Source organism: Miniopterus schreibersii (assembly GCF_964146895.1).
Source record: "Miniopterus schreibersii genome assembly, chromosome: X".
Taxonomy (NCBI): Eukaryota; Metazoa; Chordata; class Mammalia; order Chiroptera; family Miniopteridae; genus Miniopterus; species Miniopterus schreibersii.
In genome coordinates, this window is record NC_138104.1 from 57,347,114 (window position 1) to 57,366,518 (window position 19,405).

The 19,405-nt window shown below is 42.0% G+C and overlaps 1 protein-coding gene across 2 annotated transcripts in view; it reads right to left on the minus strand.

Annotated features, from left to right (window-relative positions):
• Nucleotides 1–4,017: 4,017 nt before the first annotated feature.
• The window catches only part of OGT (O-linked N-acetylglucosamine (GlcNAc) transferase), a 56,379-nt gene continuing 40,991 nt past the window's right edge, over nucleotides 4,018–19,405 (minus strand). For both annotated transcript variants that reach the window (XM_081125494.1, XM_081125495.1), the window contains exons 20-22: nucleotides 9,429–9,681; nucleotides 9,054–9,177; nucleotides 4,018–6,310 (exon numbers count right to left, since the gene is read on the minus strand). In XM_081125494.1, the coding sequence (XP_080981620.1) occupies nucleotides 6,136–6,310; nucleotides 9,054–9,177; nucleotides 9,429–9,681 (552 nt within the window). In that variant the 3' untranslated portion in view covers nucleotides 4,018–6,135. The remainder of the gene's footprint in view (nucleotides 6,311–9,053; nucleotides 9,178–9,428; nucleotides 9,682–19,405) is intronic.

The window sequence follows — 19,405 nt, forward strand, 5'->3', positions numbered from 1 at the left end:
ACTCTATCCTCCTCCACCCCTCCACCTCCCTACCCCTGCTCCCAGCCAGTCTTACACAGACTAGGCCACAACACACCCTACAGACCTCTATCCAACCACCACCCTCCCAATCCCCCTATCCCACCTCGTGCTGGTCTTATACCAATCAGCCATCCTCGCTCCACACCTCCATCTTCCAACTCCTGCCTTCTGCCCCAACCAGTCTTGCACTACTCAGGCCTTGACTCCTCCACTCGCCCCGCCCATGATCCCGCTTCTCTTCCTTGGGAGGTCTTACACTGGCAGGACTAGATTCCTCCCCACATTCCCGATTCCAGCCTCCAGGCAATCAGGCCTCAACTCCTCTACTCACTACCCCGCCATGCCAACCCTCCCACCTCTTCTCAAGAGATCTTACAGCCTCTTCTCCTCAGGTCTCACACCCACAGGCCTATACCCCTCCCTCACTCCCGCTTCCCGCCTAGAGCCAATCAGCTTCCATTCCTCCACTCACCCTCCCATCCCCCTTGCCCTCCCTCCCACCTCTTCACCTCAGGAGGTCTTACACAGACAGCCCTACGCCCATTCCTGCTTCCACCTCCAGCCAATCAGGCCTCCACTTCTCCACTCACACCCACCCTGCTCATACCCCTCACCTCTCCTCAGATCTTACAGCAGCTTCCCTTCGGGAGGTCTTACACTAGCAGGCGCAAAGCCCTCCTCCCACTTCCGCTTCCCACCTGCAGCCAATAAGGCCTCGACTCTTCCACTCAAACCCCCTCTCCTCCTCAGGTCTTACACCAGCAGGCCTAAACCCCTCCCCCCACTCTCGCTTCCACCTCCAGCCAATCAGGCTTCCACTCCTCCACTCACCTGGCCCCCCCAGGCCCCACCCCCCCGCTGATTCCCCTCCCACCTCTTCTCCTCAGGTCTTATACAGGCAAGTCTAAAGCCTTCCCCCCACTCCCGCCTCCAGCCTCCAGCCAATCGGGCCTCGACTCCTCAACTCACCCGCCCCCCCACACACACTGCTCCCTCTCCCACTTCTTCTCCTCAAGTCTTATACAGGCAGGTCTAAAGCCTTCCCCCCACTCCTGCTTCCAGCCTCCAGCCAATTGGGCCTCGACTCCTCAACTCACCCGCCGCCCCCCCCACACACACACTGCTCCCTCTCCCACCTCTTCTCCTCAGGTCTTATACAGGCAGGCCTACATCCCTCTCCCCCCTTCGGCTTCCCACCTGCAGCCAATCAGGTCTTGACTCCTCCACTCACCCTCCCCTTATCCTTAGGATGTCTTCTTCCAGCAGGACTACACCTCGCCCACCACACCTGCCTCCAGCCAATCAAGCCTCGACTCCTCCACTCAACCCCCCCATACCCCCTGCCCCCACTCTCGCCTCTTCTCGTCAGGTCACACAGCCGAAGGCCTACACCCCTCCCCCCACTCCCACTCCCACCTCCAGCCAATCAGGCCTCAACTGCACCACTCACCCCCTCACCCCCATGCCCCTGCTGCCCCCCCTTCCACCCCTTCTCAGGATGTCTTCTTCCAGCAGGCCTACACCCCTCGCCCCACTCCGGCTTTCCGCCTTCAGCGTCTTGCACCAGGCCTTGACTCCTCATTTCCCCCCTACACCCGCCTCTTGCCCCCAAATGAAGCATCGATTCCCTCCCCACCTGCCCCCACTTTCGCCCCCTATTCCCACTTTAACCAGCCAGCCTTCCACAGATCAGGTATCACCCACCCACGCACTCTCTACCCTGCTTCCCAATCAACCTCATTCCCCATTCTTCCATCATTCAGCCCAAGACCTTCTCCACAACCTCAGGCCATCTCCCAGACCTTTACTCCCTCATGCTCCCACTGCAACCTCCATGCCTCTCCCTTTCCCATCTTTGATTTAGCAGAGTTAATATCACTAGCAACAAAAATCCTTTCTTCCTTTCTGAAAAGTGGCAAAATATTTTACCAGAATCTCAGTCCCAAGGTTCATGGACAATCAGTGTCCACGGCGTATGGCGTCCTGAATTAAGTCTGCTCAACTAGGATGAGCTTTCTAGACTGTGCCCTCTTCAATACTCACCTCAACCCCTTCAGTAGCCTACCTGCTTCTGCCACCTCTGGAGTGGCCAAATGCTACCCAGCTCCCACCTTGGTTTGAGGGTGAGATCCTGAGAAACTATGAGGTTCACCGGCAGGCACGAATCAGCTTTTATAGAGTCCCGGCTCAGCAGAAGGTAGGATAGGACATGTTCCCACCCTCCCTGGACCCACCTATCACAGCCCTCCTTGTACCCACCTATCACAGCCTGGTTGTGAGGCAGATTTAAACTTCGCGGCTATGAACTGAAATTTGGCGCCCGGCCTCGTAGTACTTCTGGAATCAAGCCTATCACTTCCAGGGGGTATTGCTTATCTGTCCTGAGCGCACCATTTCCTGCAGAGTTTGTGGTTTGGCAATCCCCAAATTAATTTTTTGGGTGACAGGAAAAAATTTAGTTGAATCCTTCCAAAGTTCCATCCTTGTGAAAACTTAGGTAAGTGAGCCCTGTTCCCTGTTCGTTCCTTGCTTGAAAAGCCCAAACTTCTAAAGCTGTTTCCCTGCCTTCCAAAGTACTCCAAGCTGCGGGGGAGGGCACCTAGACCCCTAGATAAGAGCAAAGCAGCAACCCAAAAGTGCTTGGCAACACTGATGTCTGCTTCCAAAACCCTTCGAGGGATTGGTTACTTGAAGCTTTTTGGCTTCAAACACACCAAGGAAAACAAACGGGAAAAGCAAATGTTTTCTAGATTGTGCTTGTTTCCCTGGGAGACACCTGTACATTTCATTTAACCATTTGGCCAACAGAATACAAATAACACATCCCTGCATTTAAAAATATTAATAACACTGAGTTTATTTCATGCTAGACACTGTTCCAAGTGTTTTATGTAGATTTAATCCTTTACAACACTTTAAAAAGTAGGCAGTGTTGGCACTCTCACTTCACAGCCATCACTTACATGGCTAGAAAGTGGTAGAGCAGGGATTAAACTCCAGAAGCACTAGTTCCAAAATCTAAACTCTTAAGCACCAAACTGTCTACATACAGGGGTGGGCAAATTAGGTTTACAGTTGTTCATATGAAAAATACAATAATAAATAATAATACAAGAATAAACTGTTTCAAGTACTTACAACTGTAAACCTACTTTTGTCCACCTCTGTCTATAAAGGTACTTTGAGTTGATAGGGAATTGGATAAAAGACACTTATCATTATAATCTCTGTAACAAACTTAGAAGTTTACCTCTTTACAAGCCTCTTCTATAAAAATGGGGATGTGGTTATAGAAGTGTGTGTCCCAGAGGTTTGGGCAAAGAACCTGAATGTTAGCTATACTTAATAAGAGCCATGTGCTTCAAGTTAACAACTGGGTTAAGATTGGAATCAAATCTTAAGTTACACAAGTTTATTCAAGGTGCACATGCAATTCCTTTAATAACTGATGCAGATTCCTAACAAAGAAGAGAGTGGGAGTAAGAACTTTTATGAGTAGGCTACTGCACACCTTTCTTCTTCCCCCACTATCTTTTAGGAAACAAACTAATCTGCATTAGGGCTTTGAGGGTCACAATCCACAGAAGTTGTGAGGTAAATTACCTGAAATTTTATTGAAAAAGATTCTCCTCTCTGAGAAAACAGGCAGCTAGCAGCCTGTCCTGGTCCCTGATGCATTGTTTTGGTCCCTCTCTCATACCACATAGTCCACATAAAGAATGAGACCACAAGGGTAGTAAAGCCACAGCAGTCCTAAGCAAAACAGGAACAAGCATGAATGGGTGTGCTGGGTGATGCAGGGTCTGTCATCTTAAAGGATCATGTGCCAACCCCACCCCTCCATCACACTTGGCTGAGAAAACAAAATCATCTTAATATCATAGTTGCCCTATGGAAATCTGGTCGTTTGGAGCTGTTCAAATGTAGGCTTCATCATTAGATGACCAAATTATTCTGTCGAACACTCAATCTAACAGAACACAAACCACATCAGCCATATTAAGGGCAAATCATTCATTTATTATTTTAAAGATCACAAGACAACATCTGATTTCTGTAGCACAAATTAAATGTTTTACTTTTTTGATAAAGCAGAGCATAATAGAAAACAACAATTAGTTTCCAGTAATCTCTATATCTCTATTCATAATTAAGTCTTCCATAGACATGTTACCTGGAAACCAAAGCCTGTTACAATAAGCAAAGCTTTAACCAGAGCGGCTACTTTTCGTGCCAGGAAAAAGTTCATCCCTACAGGGGGAATGATGTGCTATGTAAAATGGCTCTAAGGTCACACAGCCTTGAGGGCACTAGAAGTATATCATCCTATTCCACATTAAGTAGTTTGGTGAATTTCAAACATCAGTTTATCTGCAACCATGCTGGCAACCTTTAATATTTCAATCAGGTAAAAAATAAATTAAGAAATCCCTAAACTGATGTTCCTTGATTTACAATGTTAAAAGATACACAGTTCATTCACATGTAATTCTGGCTAAAAATTATATTTGAGACTTCTTGCTCAGATTTTGGTTAACAGTAAGACTTTCAGAAATTCAAGTTCTTATTAATCAATAATTTGTCAGCTAGGATACATTCAGGCATCAGCTGCAACTACAGAATAGGAACACTGCCTTAGTGCTTTGGAAAGACACTATAATCTAGAACACTACTAGCAGACAAAAAAAATTATCTGTTACTGTTACTGGATAGCATAAGTGCAGTACAGCAAGACAAAAACATATACTCATATGTTGATTTGTTTAAGCCTCAAGTCCTCCATCATTTGCTGAAATTCAATAATTTTATTCCTATGGTTTTTTAATACCAAGAACTCAAGCTCCAGGTGGCCTAAAGTCTAATTTGTAACTCCAAACCAAATAGCAGTACAGTTTGCTACTACTACGGCTGAATCCACACAGACTTCAAGACCAAGTCCAGAAGACAGTTATTATACAATACCCTAGAAGGTCTGAAAAATAATTATTCATATACATAGCTGGTCCTTCAGAGCTTTTTACCTATAACATGTTTTTGATGAAAGTTATTTAATGTATTCACAATAACTTTAACTTAGTGATCAAATATTTGAATACTTATACTTACCTGGGATTCCATTTCTGCTGACAGAAATAGGAAGAACAGGACTCACTTAAAAAAAAAAAAAAAACTTAGAAAGGAAGGTAAAAATCTTATCACACACTATCACTTCAGGAAGCAGCATAGAGGGGCAGTCAAAGGTAAAACACTGGTGAAATAGATCAAACTAGGCCAAAAAAAAAATCAGTATTATCATCAATGATAGTATCACAACTGTGCCCTTCATAATTAATAATCATTCCTAAGAATTTTCATTTGGCACTAGATGATGTATTTTAGAGAAACACTCTGGGATGTTTTGAATCAGACTTGGTTTTGTTAGCTGAATTACAGGAGAAATTTTAAAGTAGGGGGAGAGAAAGGAAATGGACCAGAAAAAAATTCTGAATCATCATCTAAATCAAGAAAGCACTGATAGCTCCGACCATCAGATCAGACACTCAAAAATGACTGATATAGGCTCAAGTGGTTTATAAAACCTATAAAAAGACTACACCAGCAAAGTTCCCATTAATCTGTAGAGTTCGGAAACTAAAACAAGGAGCAACATTTTAGTTTAAAACCTTATCTCAAGAGAATCATATACACTTCACATGAATAAAATCACCTGAAACCAAACATTTTTAAAAGCTCCAATACCCAAAATATAAAGAAAAAATTAATTCAGAAGACTCAATCAAGCATTGGAGTCACAAAACAGCTGGACAATCTAGATCTCCCCTCTACACTAACCATCCCATGGAAGACCAAGGGAGAGCAGACCTTCCAGATCTATGCACCACCTGGTTGCCGCAAAATTCTACGGAGATTCCTTGTAGAACAGCAGTTTCCCATTTCTTGTGTCTCTTCCTATCATGCACAAAGCAACTCTGGCTGTGCTATTCTATTATCATTATGTCACCCATCTGCAATATGATACTATACAGATAAGTAAAAGTATATTATCTAGTTCCTTTTCCCCTGAAGGTTGAGGCTCAGGTAGAGAGAGGGGTAATTCTCCTGTGCAGTCTTTATTTAGGCTGACTCAGTGACTTCGGCAGGCTTAATCATGTGATCGGGTTTGTTGCCAGCTGCATAATGCTCCCACATCTGTAGATAGAGCCGCTCTAGTTCCATTGTGTACTGCTTGGTGTTGAACAGAGGGCTAGATATTCTCTGCTTCCAGACTTTGCCACGAATTTTCTTCAGGCTGAGTAATTTAAGAAGAGAGAGAGAGGGAGCCAAGTTTACAAACAGCAGAAACTCAGAACTAGCCTATCTAAATACCTATCCATCTTTGGCAAAATACAGGATGAAACTTCACCTTCCCTCAGTGCTGAAAAAGGGAAGGGTCACATCTAACATAATGCTAATACTTATAATCGAGTTCACATCCTCTGAAAAAATTTAGTTCTTTCTTAAACAAGTATATACAAGAGATACCATGCTTTCTCTATTACATCTCATTTTTACCTTTAAAATATGACACATGTCTACTCCTACATACCACTGGTTAGAATGTAAACTGCTCACCCTTTTGGTAAGCAATTTAGTAATGTGTATATTAAGAACTTTAAATGTTCATAACCCTCTGGCAATCAAAAACACTTTAAAATATATTCAAAAGAAATAATCAGAGATATAGACACACCTAGCCATGCAAAGATGTTCACTGAAGCACCATTTACAATAGCTAAGGCACATACATAATACTAAACGTAAACTGTAATTTAAAATTTTTTTAAGAACCAACAAAAACAAAATGAAAAAAATTAAAAATGGCTTTAATGTTCGTTGTGACGAAACTAGTGAAATGGCTGGTGCATATCTATCTCTGTTGGCCTCAACCCAACCATAACCATATTAATGTTTTTTTTAAGTTCTGTATGTCAACAATGAGAATAAACTGTGGTACATCCATACAATGAATACTGACACAAGCCAACAACATGGATGAATCTCAAAACATTAGGCTGAGCCCTAGCCAGCTTGGATCAGTGGTTAGAGCATCGGCCCATGGACTGAAGGGTCCTGGGTTCGATTCCGGCAAAGGGCGTGCACCTCAGTTGCAGGCTTGATTCCCCAGCGCTGGTCGGGGTGCATGCAGGAGGCAACCAATTGATGTGCCTCTCTCACATCAGTGTTTCTCTCTCCCCCTTCCACTCTCTCTAAAAAGCAATGAAAAAAAATATCCTTGGGTGAGGATTAAAATAAAAGATTAAAAAAAAATTAGGCTGAGTGAAAGAAGCCTTTAAGAATGGATACTGTATGGTTCCATTTGTAATAAGGTAAAATTAGTTTATGGTGGGGAAAAATTTCAGAGTAGTGGGTCATCTGAGGGGACTGAATGAGAAGAGGCATGAAAGAACTTTCTGGAGTGATGGTAGTTTTCTATATCTCATTAGAGGTATGGGTTATAAAGGTATTTCTCAAAACTAATTTAAGACTTGTGTATTCCACTGTATTTGTATATCCTGCCTCTAAAGAAAAAATAAGAAACATTAAACACGAAACTCTAATGACATATTCTGAAGTACTTAGGGAGAAGAGTACTGATATCTGCAATTTACTTCAAAATGTATCAAATAAGATGGACTGCTGTATGGATAGAGGAATAAATAGATGGACAGATAGCAAGCATAGTAAATTTAGTGGTAGAATCTTGACAGCAGGTATATAAGTGTTTATTATAAAACTAATAGTTTTCATTACAAAATACTGAGGAAAAATATTGTATGAAATAAACTAAGTTCCAAAAACTAAAAAAAAAAAAAAAGGACACTAAATTTGCTGTAGTTATATCTGGGATGATGGACACGAGTCTTAGGCTTTTTTAATGCCAGAGCTCAAAATTTTCACTCATTTTCCTGAGATATATATGATGCTCAATGGAGAAAATTATGAAAATACTTAACCTCTGTTGAATGCTTACTACATACTAAGAACTGCTGTGTTTTACATGGAACACCTTTTTTAATCATCACAACATCTCTGCAAGGTAGGTACTATCAGTCATCCCTGTTTTGCAGATGGAAAAACCAAGGCACACAGAAACTAATTTGCCCGAAGTCACAAGCTTGTAAGTGGGAGAGCCTGGATTCAAAACCAGGCAACCTGACTCAGAGGGTGCTTCTTTAAACTTCTATATAACATGCTGCTTCTCAAAAAAACACAAAGAAAAAAATAACCCATAACACACAAAGAAAAACCTCAGTTAATAAACACTTTTACATTGTATGGATAAAGAACCATTTAAGCATCACCCCTCTATTTCCTGCCCATTTGGGGCATTTAAGGTATGCTTTTTTTCCTTCTTATGCTATAGTGAAGATGTGGCATTATTAGGGTCAAAGCTCTGGCTTTTTTTTTTTTAAGGATCTTATAACTTTGAGGAAGGGTTGTACCAATTTACTCACCAATGTATGAAAAGGCCAGCACACCTCAATGCTACCTCATCATGGGTGTCATATTAAAAATCTCTCATTTTATAGACAAATAATGGGTATGCCTCAATGTTATTTTAATTTACATTTCTACTTCAGAGTTTGAAACTTTGCCTTATTAACCATTTTATTTCTACTTCAGTGAGTTGTCTGGTCATTTCCTTGTTTATGTTCCTATTAAGGGATTTAAAATGTAAATGTGCTTCAGTCTTTATTATAGCCAGGCTATTAATATTTGACATAAAAAACAAAGATTTTTCCCTCTTATCTGCCTTTTAATTTTTTGACTTATTTTCATTCAGCCATTTAATCTTTACCTAGTAAAACCTATCGATCACTTCATTTATGAGTTTAGAAAGTTCTTCTCCCATCCAGAGACCACACAACTAATTCATCTATTTCATATTACTCTTATTTTATTATTTCATTTTATAGCACCTATAGTCTCTCTAAACTTTCCTGATTCCCTTCACTTTATCATATTATTTGTTCATGGAAAAGTTTACTTACTATTCTAGATCAGTTCCCAGTTTCACAGCTATGTCTTCATATTCTTGTCTATTTTTAGCAATAAGCTCAAGACAACCTAAACAAGTGAGCTGGGAAGCAGCAACTCGAGAAGCAAGAGTCTCTCCTGTAATAAGAAATTTAGAAATTACTCATGAGAATGCAAACAGCACATGGCTATTAATGTTATTTATGTTAGGTATCCACACAACGCAGATGAGGGCAATGGAGCCAAGTGCTCAGAACAAGTCTTAATTTTTTTTTATCATCCTCTCCTAAATGTTGCTTGCAGTATATACAATTTCACCTGGAATTATCTCCCATAAAAGGGATTCTAAAAAGAACAAGGAAGAGCTCAATGATTTATCAGCAGCTTACCTGGCATAGTCACCATGGGTGTTCCAGCCCACAGGACATCCATTCCTGTGGTGTGCCCATTACAGAGTGGAGTGTCCAGGCAGACATCAGCCAGCTGGCCTCTCCTGACATGTTCCTCTTTAGGAGCAACAGGTGAAAAAATTATACGGTTCTGGGGAAGGCCCATGTTTTGTGCATACTGTTGAATATTAGGCTCTCCTACTGCTGGAAAACGCAACAGCCACAGCACACTATTGGGAACACGCTTCAGAATCTAAAATAGGGAAAATAGTAATTAGTAACAGCAGCTCTGCCCTTCTTAAGAAAGGTTCCTATAGATCTCTGATAATTCAACCACATTCTACTCTTTTCACCCAGATAGCAGCAGCCTACTGTGAACTTTAGTCTTTCCTTCACATAGATGAATTAGATCAACTGAATTGTAGGTTCCTGTTCTGCTAAGCTGTCCCCAAAGAGAGTTAAAAGAAAGAGAAGACTGATGTAAGAAGATACAAAACAAGATGCTAATTGGCAAAATCTGAGATAGTGATTTTGTAGAGGACAGCAATTTTTCACTTCAAATTTTAAATCTCCCACCATGACGTAACACTAGCTCACACTTGCCTAACTCTATTTGCCTAATCTAGATCAGGTGTCAGCAGACTTTTTGTAAAGGTCCAGAGACCAAAAATTTTTGGCTTTGCAACCACATGGACTCTGTCCTAACTTTAGGCTCAATTCTCCCTTGTCACTGGAAAGAAACCATAGACAATATATAAACAAGTAGGTATAGTTGTGTGTCAATAAAATTTTATTTACAAAAGCAGAAAGTGGGCTGAATTTGACCCACAGGCCACTGTTTACCAATCCCGGATTTAAATCCGCATCTACCCAATGTACCACACTAGTTCACCATCCCTTCTCTGAAAGCCATAGGAAGAGATGTGTTTCAGAATTCAGAGTATTTCAGATTTTTAAAAAGTTGTACAATGCATGTGTATTACATTACACCCTCAGCAGCAACTCCCTGTAAATAAACACATTAGTATCTCTGCATCGAGATGTCACAATATTCACACTAAATGGGATAAATAAAAGACCATAACTAGAGTAGTTCAGGAAATTGTGCTGCCAAATAAATTTGCCACAAATGAACAACAAAACTTTTTATCCGATTTTTTTGAATATTGGGAAGTGAAGATTAAGGAATAGTAAACCTGTACTCATCTGCTTCCTCTTCTCCTCCACCCTCCCCTCTCCAAAGGAGCAAAAACAACAACAAACCCAAACAAATATTAATCAGAAAAGAAAAATCAACCAAGAATCATCTCCATTTTAGCTCTAAGGAATAAGAACAAATTATGGAGGGTCCTGGCTGAGTAGCTCAGTTGATTAGAGTGTTGTCCAATACACCAAGGTTGTGGGTTCAATCCCCAGTCAGGGCACATACAAGAACCAACTAATGAATGCACAAATAAGTGGTGCAACAAATCAATCTCTCTCTAAAAATTAATTTTAAAGAAAGAACAAATTATGGATACCAAAGGTTAGAACCTTCAGAGGTACTCCTTACGTAAGCAAACTGGTCTGATGAGCTGACTGAAAGGTAATGGAATAAAATGAGTCCTTCCTGGCTATACCTCTACAACACTGCAAGAATGTTAAGCACAGGTGAATAAGCAAGACAACATGTGCTGTTAGTTTAGACCATGGGTTGGCAACTACAGTCTGTGAGCCAAATCTTGCATGTTACCTGTTTTTTGTCAATCAAATTTTATTGGAACACACCTACAGTCATCCATTTAGGTAACATCTATGGTGTTTTCCTGCTACAATGGCAAAGCTGAATAGATGGGACAGAGAGTATGGATTGTAAAACTGAAAATTATAACCATCTGGCCCTTCAAGAAAAAGCTTGCTCATCCCTGGTTTTGAATACATAAATTTAAAAGGATCATAAGGTGTTATTTAGACACTGGAAGGAGAAATAAAAAATGGCTGAAATAGTTACAACTCTTTTGAAGATTCAAAATGAGCACAACAGACTTCTAGTCAAGATAGCAGAGTAGGTAAATTCTGAGATTCCTTCCTCCTACAACCATCATTGAGAACTACATGAAGACTAGCTGAACAGAATTCCTATAACTAAGGATGTTAAGAAGCTACATCATGACTGGTAGAAGGGACAGAGACGTAGACCAGACAGACCCTACACCGATGGTGTACCAATTAAGAAATAGGAGGGATATCTTGGCTGTGGAGGTCCCCAATGAGGAGCTAAGGGTCCAGGCCCACACTGGGCTCCCCAGCCCAGGACACCAGGGATAAGAACTCCAAATAACATCTCGCTGTGAAAACCAGAGGGATTGTGTCCAGATAGATAGGGCTACGGGAGGCTCAGACAGGCTGCTCTTAAAGGGTTGGCACAGAAACTTGCTCACTCTAAGCTCCAGGGCAAGGGTAGCAGTTCAAAAAGCACCAGGGACATATGAGGAGGAGCTAAATTGACAATCTTCAGGGTGTGGGCTGGAGGGGCAGCGGTCGGGGCAACTCTCCCTGGGGATGGAAGAGCTAGCAGGTACCACTGTTCCTTTGTTGATCTCCTCCCACCCAGCCAGCCCAATGGAGGCAGGTGCCAAATCTGTGCTCTCCTTTAACCTGGCTAACACTGTTCATCCTGCCTTGGTGGTTGCCTGAGAACCTGCCCCAGCCAAGTCTTTTAACCAGGTCCAAGCTTCTTCCAGTGGTTCCTCCATAGGCCTGCCTCAGCTCATACTGCAGACTCACTCAAAGGTCCACAAAACCCACACAAGTGGTGGCTGTGCTAGACTCCCACAACAGACTCTCTCCAAGGTACACAAACCCCATACAAGCAGCAGCTGGCCTTGGCATAAATTGTAGCACCTGCCAAGCAGCCTGAAACCCTGCACAATGGTGGCTGTCCTTGGCCTGCACCAGAGCCCCTTCTAAGAGGCTCCAGTAACCAACATACCCAGTGTCCTGCTTCAGAGTGCATTAAAACCCCACCCAACCAGATCCAGAACAAAACATCCAAGGGGTGGACTCAGCTAGAATAAGAGTCCTGCAAAAGCAACTTATACTCCATGGGGTGAGCCCCCACACAGCAGCTCGTCAACAGTAGACACGGCCAGCCCTCACAGCCAGTCAGCCTGAGGGTCAACTCCACCTATTGACATGCCAGCACCAATCGAGGTATAACTACAAGAGGGGACACACAACCCACAAAGGAAACACCCATGGAGGACCCAGCTCAAGTGGCCAGAAAGACTGTGAAAGACTGTGAGACTGAGCCCCACAAGACACTTTCTATATAAAGCCATTCTTTCAATAACAGGAGACAGAACAGATCTACCTCATACATAGAAACAAACACAAGAGAGGTGGCCAAAATTGAGGGTTAAAGATAAAGAGAGAATCTTAAAAGTAACAAGAGAAAATAAATTAATTACCTACAAGGGAGCTCCCATAAGACTGTTAACTGATTTCTCAAAAGAAACTTTGCAGTCCAGAAGATATTGGCATGAAATATTCAAAGTGATGAAAAGAGAGCTGTCCAGGATGTCCGAGGAGAAGGTAAATGTTACACTTACCTCCTCCCAGAACCAAACTGGAATTATAACTAAAATACAGATCAACCTGAATAACCAACTGGAAACTAGCTGAACAGAAGTCTTATAACCAAGGATTTACAGAAGTAGCAGCCACAGTGAGACTGATAGGAAGGGCAGAGACACAAAAAGGGCTGGCCCTGCTTCCACAGGCAACAGCTGAGATTCAGGATGGATATCTCAGCTGAAAAGGTTTCCTCTGAGGAGCGTGGGGTCTCTGGAAATATATATGAAGAAACCCAAAACACTGATTTGAAAGAATATATGAAGCCCTATGTTCACTGCAGCATTATTTACAATAGCCAAGATCTGGAAGCAGCCCAAGTGTCCATCAGTAGACAAGTGAATAAAAAAGCTGTGGCACGTTTACACAATGAAATACTATTGAGACATTAAAAAAAAAGAAGGAAATCTTACCTTTCGTGACAGCATGGAGGGACCTGAAGAGTGTTATGTAAGTGAAATAAACCAGTCAGAGAAAGATAAGTACCATATGATTTCACTCATATGTGGAATCTAATGAAAAATAACAAACAAAATAGAAACAGACTCATAGATACAGAGAACAGACTAATGGCTGTTGAGAGGGGGCCTGGGTAAAATAGATAAAGGAATTAAGCAAAAAAAAAAAATTACTCACAGACACAGACATCAGTGTGGTGATTACCAGAGGAAAAGAGGGGTGGAGAAATGTAGGAGAGTGTAAAGGGGGCATAAATAGTGATGGAAGGAGACTCAACTTTGGGTGGTGAACACACAAATACAATATATAGATGATGTATTATAGAACTGTACACTTGAAACCTATATATTCATTAACCAATGTCACCCCAATATATTCAAAAACAATTTTTAAAAATAGAAAGTAAAATACATGATAAAAACTAAAAAAAAAAAAAAATTTTTTTTAAAAGAAAAGACCTACAACCAAGTCGACTCTACCCAGCAAGGCTATCATTTAGAATCAAAGGAGAGAGAGAAGTGTTTCCCAGACAAGAAAAAGCTAAAGGAATTCACCACTAAACGTGTATTACCAAAAAAGTTAAAGGGACTTCTTTAAGTAGGAAATAAGAGATCAAATATAAATAAGAAAAAACAGAAAAGAAAAAAATCTCACTGACAAAGGCAAACACTTAATAAAAGCAGTGCATCAACCAATTACCAAGCTAGTACCAAGGTTAAAAGGCAAAAGAAGGAAGATCATGTGTAGCTACAGCAATAAATTAAGAGATACACATAAACACACACATACAAAAGTAGTAAAAAATAATGACGAAAGCATAAAAGGTGAAGGGGTGAGTAAAAATTGCAGTGAATTTAGAATGTGTTGGAAATTACCCAACCATCAACTTAATATAGACTGCTAGCCCGGCCAACATGGCTCAGAGGTTGAGCACTGACCTATAATCTGGGAGATCGTGGATAGATTCCCGGTCGGGGCACATGCCCAAGTTGTGGGCTCGATCCCTAGTTGGGGGAGTGCAAGAGGCAGCCGATCAATGATTCTCTCTCATCTTTGATGTTTCTATCTCTCTCTCCCCCTCTCCCTTCCTCTCTCTGAAATCAATAAAAACATATATTTTTTAAAAATTTAAATACATTAAAAAAACAGACTGCTTTAAACACAGCTTGCTATACATCAGGCACATGATAACAACAAACCAAAAATCTCTAAGATATATACAAAAAATAGAGAAAGGAATCCAAACATACACTATATAGTCATCAACATCAAAGAGAGCAGGAGAATAAGGAACAGAAAACTATAAAAACAATTCAAAAACAATTAATATACCATTTGCAACAGCATGGATGGACCTAGAGCACATTATACTAAGTGAAATAAGTCAGTCAGAGAAAGATCAATACTTTATGATTTCACTTATATGTGGAATCTAAAGAACAAAATAAAAACAGGCACAGATACAGAGAACAGAAGGGAGGGACTAGGGGGCTGGGTGAAAAAGGTGAAGGCATTAAGTACAAATTGGTAGTTACAGAAGTCACAAAGATGTAAATTACAGCATCGGGAATACAGTCCATAATATTGTAATAATTATGTATAGGGCCAGGTGGGTACTTGAAATATCATTTTGTAAAGTACATGATTGCCTAATATAATACTGAATGTAAACTGCAACTGAAATATGAAAACAATTAATTAAACGGCAACAACTATTACATACCTATCAATAATTACTTTAAATGTAAACAGATAAATGATCTAATCAAAAAACATAGGGTGGCAGAATGAGTTAAAAAAAAAAAAAAGACAGACTCATACATATGCTCTAAACAAGAGACCCACTTCAGATTGAAAGACACACACAGATTAAAAGTAAAGAGGTGGCCATGGCCCGTGTGGCTCAGTTGGTTGGGTGCCATCCCATGCACCAAAAGGTTGTTGGTTCAATTCCTGGTCAGGGCACATGCCTAGGTTGTGGGCTCAATCCCCGGTAGAGGGTATGTAGGAGGCAGCCAAACTATGTTTCACTTTCACATCAATATTTCTCTCTCTCTCCCTTTCCTGTCCTCTCACTCTAAAAATCAATTAAAGCATGTCCTCGAGTGACAATTTAAAAAAAAGTAGAGTTCCAGTCAAGATGGCAGCGTAGGTAAACGCAGTGCTTCCTGCCAATCACAACCACATCAAAATTACAACTAAAATACAGAACAACCATCATTCAGAACCACCTGAAATCTAGCTGAATGGAAGTCCTACAACTAGGGAATTAAAGAAGCACAAGAGACTGGTAGGAGGGGGGAGGGGGGACAGCACAGAATTGCAGAACTGGCTGGTCCCACACACACGTGGCACTTTAAAACCAGGAGGGATATCTTGGCTGTGGAGGTTTCCCCGAGGAGTGAGGGGTCACAGCCCCACACCAGGCTACCCAGCCGAGGGTTTCAGTGCTGGGAAAAGAAGTCCCCAGAACTTGATATAAAAACCAGCAGGGACTGTGGTTGAGTGAGGCTGCTGGTCCCAGGCAGTTCTTCCTCAGCATGGACTCACTCCCTCTGAGCTCTAGTGCTGGAGCAGCACCTTGAAAGGAACCTGGGACATTCAGAGAGGAACTGACTTATCTGAAATCAGGGCTAGAGCTGGAGGGGCAGCTTACTCCTAGACAGAAGTGCGGGCAGAGGTCACTGTTCCTTTGACGAGCCATCCCCACACAGAGCCGCAGGCAGGGTACTATATCTGAATCTCCATCAACCTGGCTCACACCTTTCGCCCTGCCCTGGTGATTCCCTCAGACCCTGCCCCTCCCTACCTGCAAGCTCATCCAAGCCATTTCCAGTGGCTTTTCTATGCACTTGTGGCCTCTCCTGCCTCATGCTTCAGACTTTCCTAAACTCTCAAAAAAGCAGCAGCTGGCACCAACGTGTCCCATACCTCTCAATAAGTGGCCTCAGGCCTGGCACTAGCAGCAGCCTGCATTGATTCATAGCTTGGCCTCTCCTGGGCACCTTCAAGCCCAACACAAGTAGCAGCCATCTGGAGATTGATTTGTAACTCATGCTGGGTGGCCACAGGCAGTGGCTGACTTTGCACCTCCAGGGAGGATCCAGAGCCAGTGCACCCAGTGGTCAGCTTCGACCACACCTGATTACATCCCTACCACCTCCACGAGTGGCACACTCAAAGGGAAGACTCAGTGAGCACCAAAGCCCCAATGAAGCAAGTTCTACTCCACAGGGTCAGCTCCTGCACAGCAGCCAATCCTCCCAACAGATTGGCCTGGGGGGTCAATCTCTCCAAGTGATGCCAACATCAACCAAGGCTCAACTACAACAGGACAGTGCACACAGCTCAGAGAGGGGAAAACCTGGAATGCCCAGCTCAGGTGACTGGGGAGGCTGAGCCACTGGGCCCCACAGGACACCTACTACACAAGGCCACTATACCAAGTCCGGGAGACATAGCAGATCAGCATAATACATAGAAAGAAACACAGGGAAAAAGCCAAAATGTGGAGACAAAGAAACATGTCAAAAATGAAAGAACAGAGAAAATCTCCAGAAAAAGAACTAAATGAAAGAGAAGCAAGAAAACTACCGGATACAGAGATCAAAACAATGGTTACAGGAGGCTCAAGGAACTTAGTGAGAACTTTAAAAAACTTAGTGAGAACATCAACAAAATAAAAAAGGTCCAGTCAGCAATGAAGGATACACTAACTGAAATAAATAATTTACAGAGAATCAACAGAGAATAGAGGACACAGAGAGTCAAGTCAAGAATTTGGAATATAAGGAGATTGCAAGATTGCAAGATGGCAGCAGATTGAGTGGAGCTAAACTAATACTCTCCCAGGACCAAACTGGAATTACAACTAAAATATAGAAAAACCATTCTGAATAATCAACTGCAACTGAAGAAGAGCGGGAGAGCACCCTCATAACCAAGGACGAAAAATGGAGATGGCATAGAGACTACTAGGAAGTGCAGAGGCACAAGAGGGCTGACTGGGCTCCCACAGGCAGCAGGTGAAGATCCAGGGGGATAGCTCAGCAGTGGGGGATTCTCACTGAGAACTCTGCAGTCTAAACCCCAGCTGAGATTCCCAGCTCAGAGCATCAAAACTGAGAAAGGTGTCCACATAACATATGGCTGTGAAAAGCAGCAGGGTTTCTGTCTGCCAGGGAGAGAAGGCTGGAAAGGGAGGCACCCTCTTAAAGGGTCAATGCACAAAGTTTCATGTGCAACCGCTCACCTAGGGTTCTGCCAGACAGAGGGCAAAGTGGAATAGAGCTGTGTGAGGAGAGTCCAGGATTGCTGGCTCTGGGGTGTAGAGCTCAGAGGGCAGCCATCTGGATTCCTGTGCTAAGTCATTCCCCCACACTGCACAGGACATTGTTCTCAGGCAGACATTTCCCCTCCAAGCAGGTTTTGCCTGGGGGGAAAACAATGGCCCCACACTGCTAGAAAACCTCTCGCCTCACCCTGTGGAGTTCTCCAGCCTGAGGCTCATTAAGAGACTGAATAACAATCAGCCTCTGGGTGCTTTGAGTCTTTGCATGCTTTGCTTCTAGACCCAGGGCTTGTAAAGGCAGACCTTGGTGCATATCTTGGTCCTGTCCAAACACACCCAGCCCCAACAGAGGAAATTCACAAGCTGTGGAGTGTGGAAAGCTTCAAACAGGGTACTCAAGGCCAGTCACAAACAGCATCTGACATTGGCCTGCACCAGAGACCATCCAAAAGACTGGGAATCTTAACAGATCTAACTAATACATAGAAACAAACCCAAACAGGCAGTCAAAATGGGGAGACAAAAAAACTATCCTCAAATGAAAGAACAAAAGAATTCTCCAGAAGAACTAAATGAAATGAAGATAAGCAGTCTATCAGATATAGAATTCAGAATACAGATCATAAGGTTGCTCAACAGCATGAGAAAAGAAAGAGAAACTATGAAAGAAATTAAGAATCACATAGAAATTTTTTTTAAATGAAAGAAATAAACATCAAATTAGGGAAGCTGCAGACTGGATCAACAAATTAGAAGACAGGATAGAAAAAAAAATCAGAGAAAAAGAAAAAACAATTTAAAAACAGGAGAGTTTGAAAGAGCTGTGGGACAACATGAAAGCAACAATAGTCACATCACGGGAATCCCAGAATATCTAGAAAGTAAGCAAGGGTTAGGGAACCGGTTTGAAGGAATAATGGCAGAAAACTTCCCTAACCCAGTGAAGAAAAAAGTCGCACAAGTTCAGGAGGCACAGAGAGTCCCAAGCAAGAAGAACCCAAAGAAGCCCATGCCCAGACACATCATAATTAAAATGCCACGAATTCAGGACAAAGAGAGAATATTAAAGGTGGCAAGAGAAAAGCAATCTGTTACCTACACAAAGGAACTCCCAAAGGCTGTCAGCTGATTTCTCATTAGAAACTCTGTAGGCCAGAAGGGAATGGTATGAAGTATCTAAGGTAATGAAAAGCAAGAACCTGAAACCAAGACTACTCTATCCAACAAGGCTATCATTCAAAATAAATGGTGAAATAAACACCTTCCCAGACAAAAAAAGGCTAAAGGAGTTTATCACCACACAACCAGCATTGCAAGAAATGTTAAAGAGACTGCTGTAATAAGAAATTAAAACAGAAGAACCACAAGCATAAAGAAATAAAATTGCAATAGTTAAATACCTATCAATAACCACCTTAAATGTAAATGGGTTAAATGCTCCAATCAAAGGACATAGGGTAGCTGAATGGATAAGAAAACATGACCCAAATATATGCTATCTACAAGAGACCCACCTCAGAACAAAAGACTCACACAGGCTGAAAAAAAAAGAAAAAGAAAAAAAAACTTCTGGAGGACTTTAAAGGAGAGATTGAGAGCCATAGTTATAGTAGGG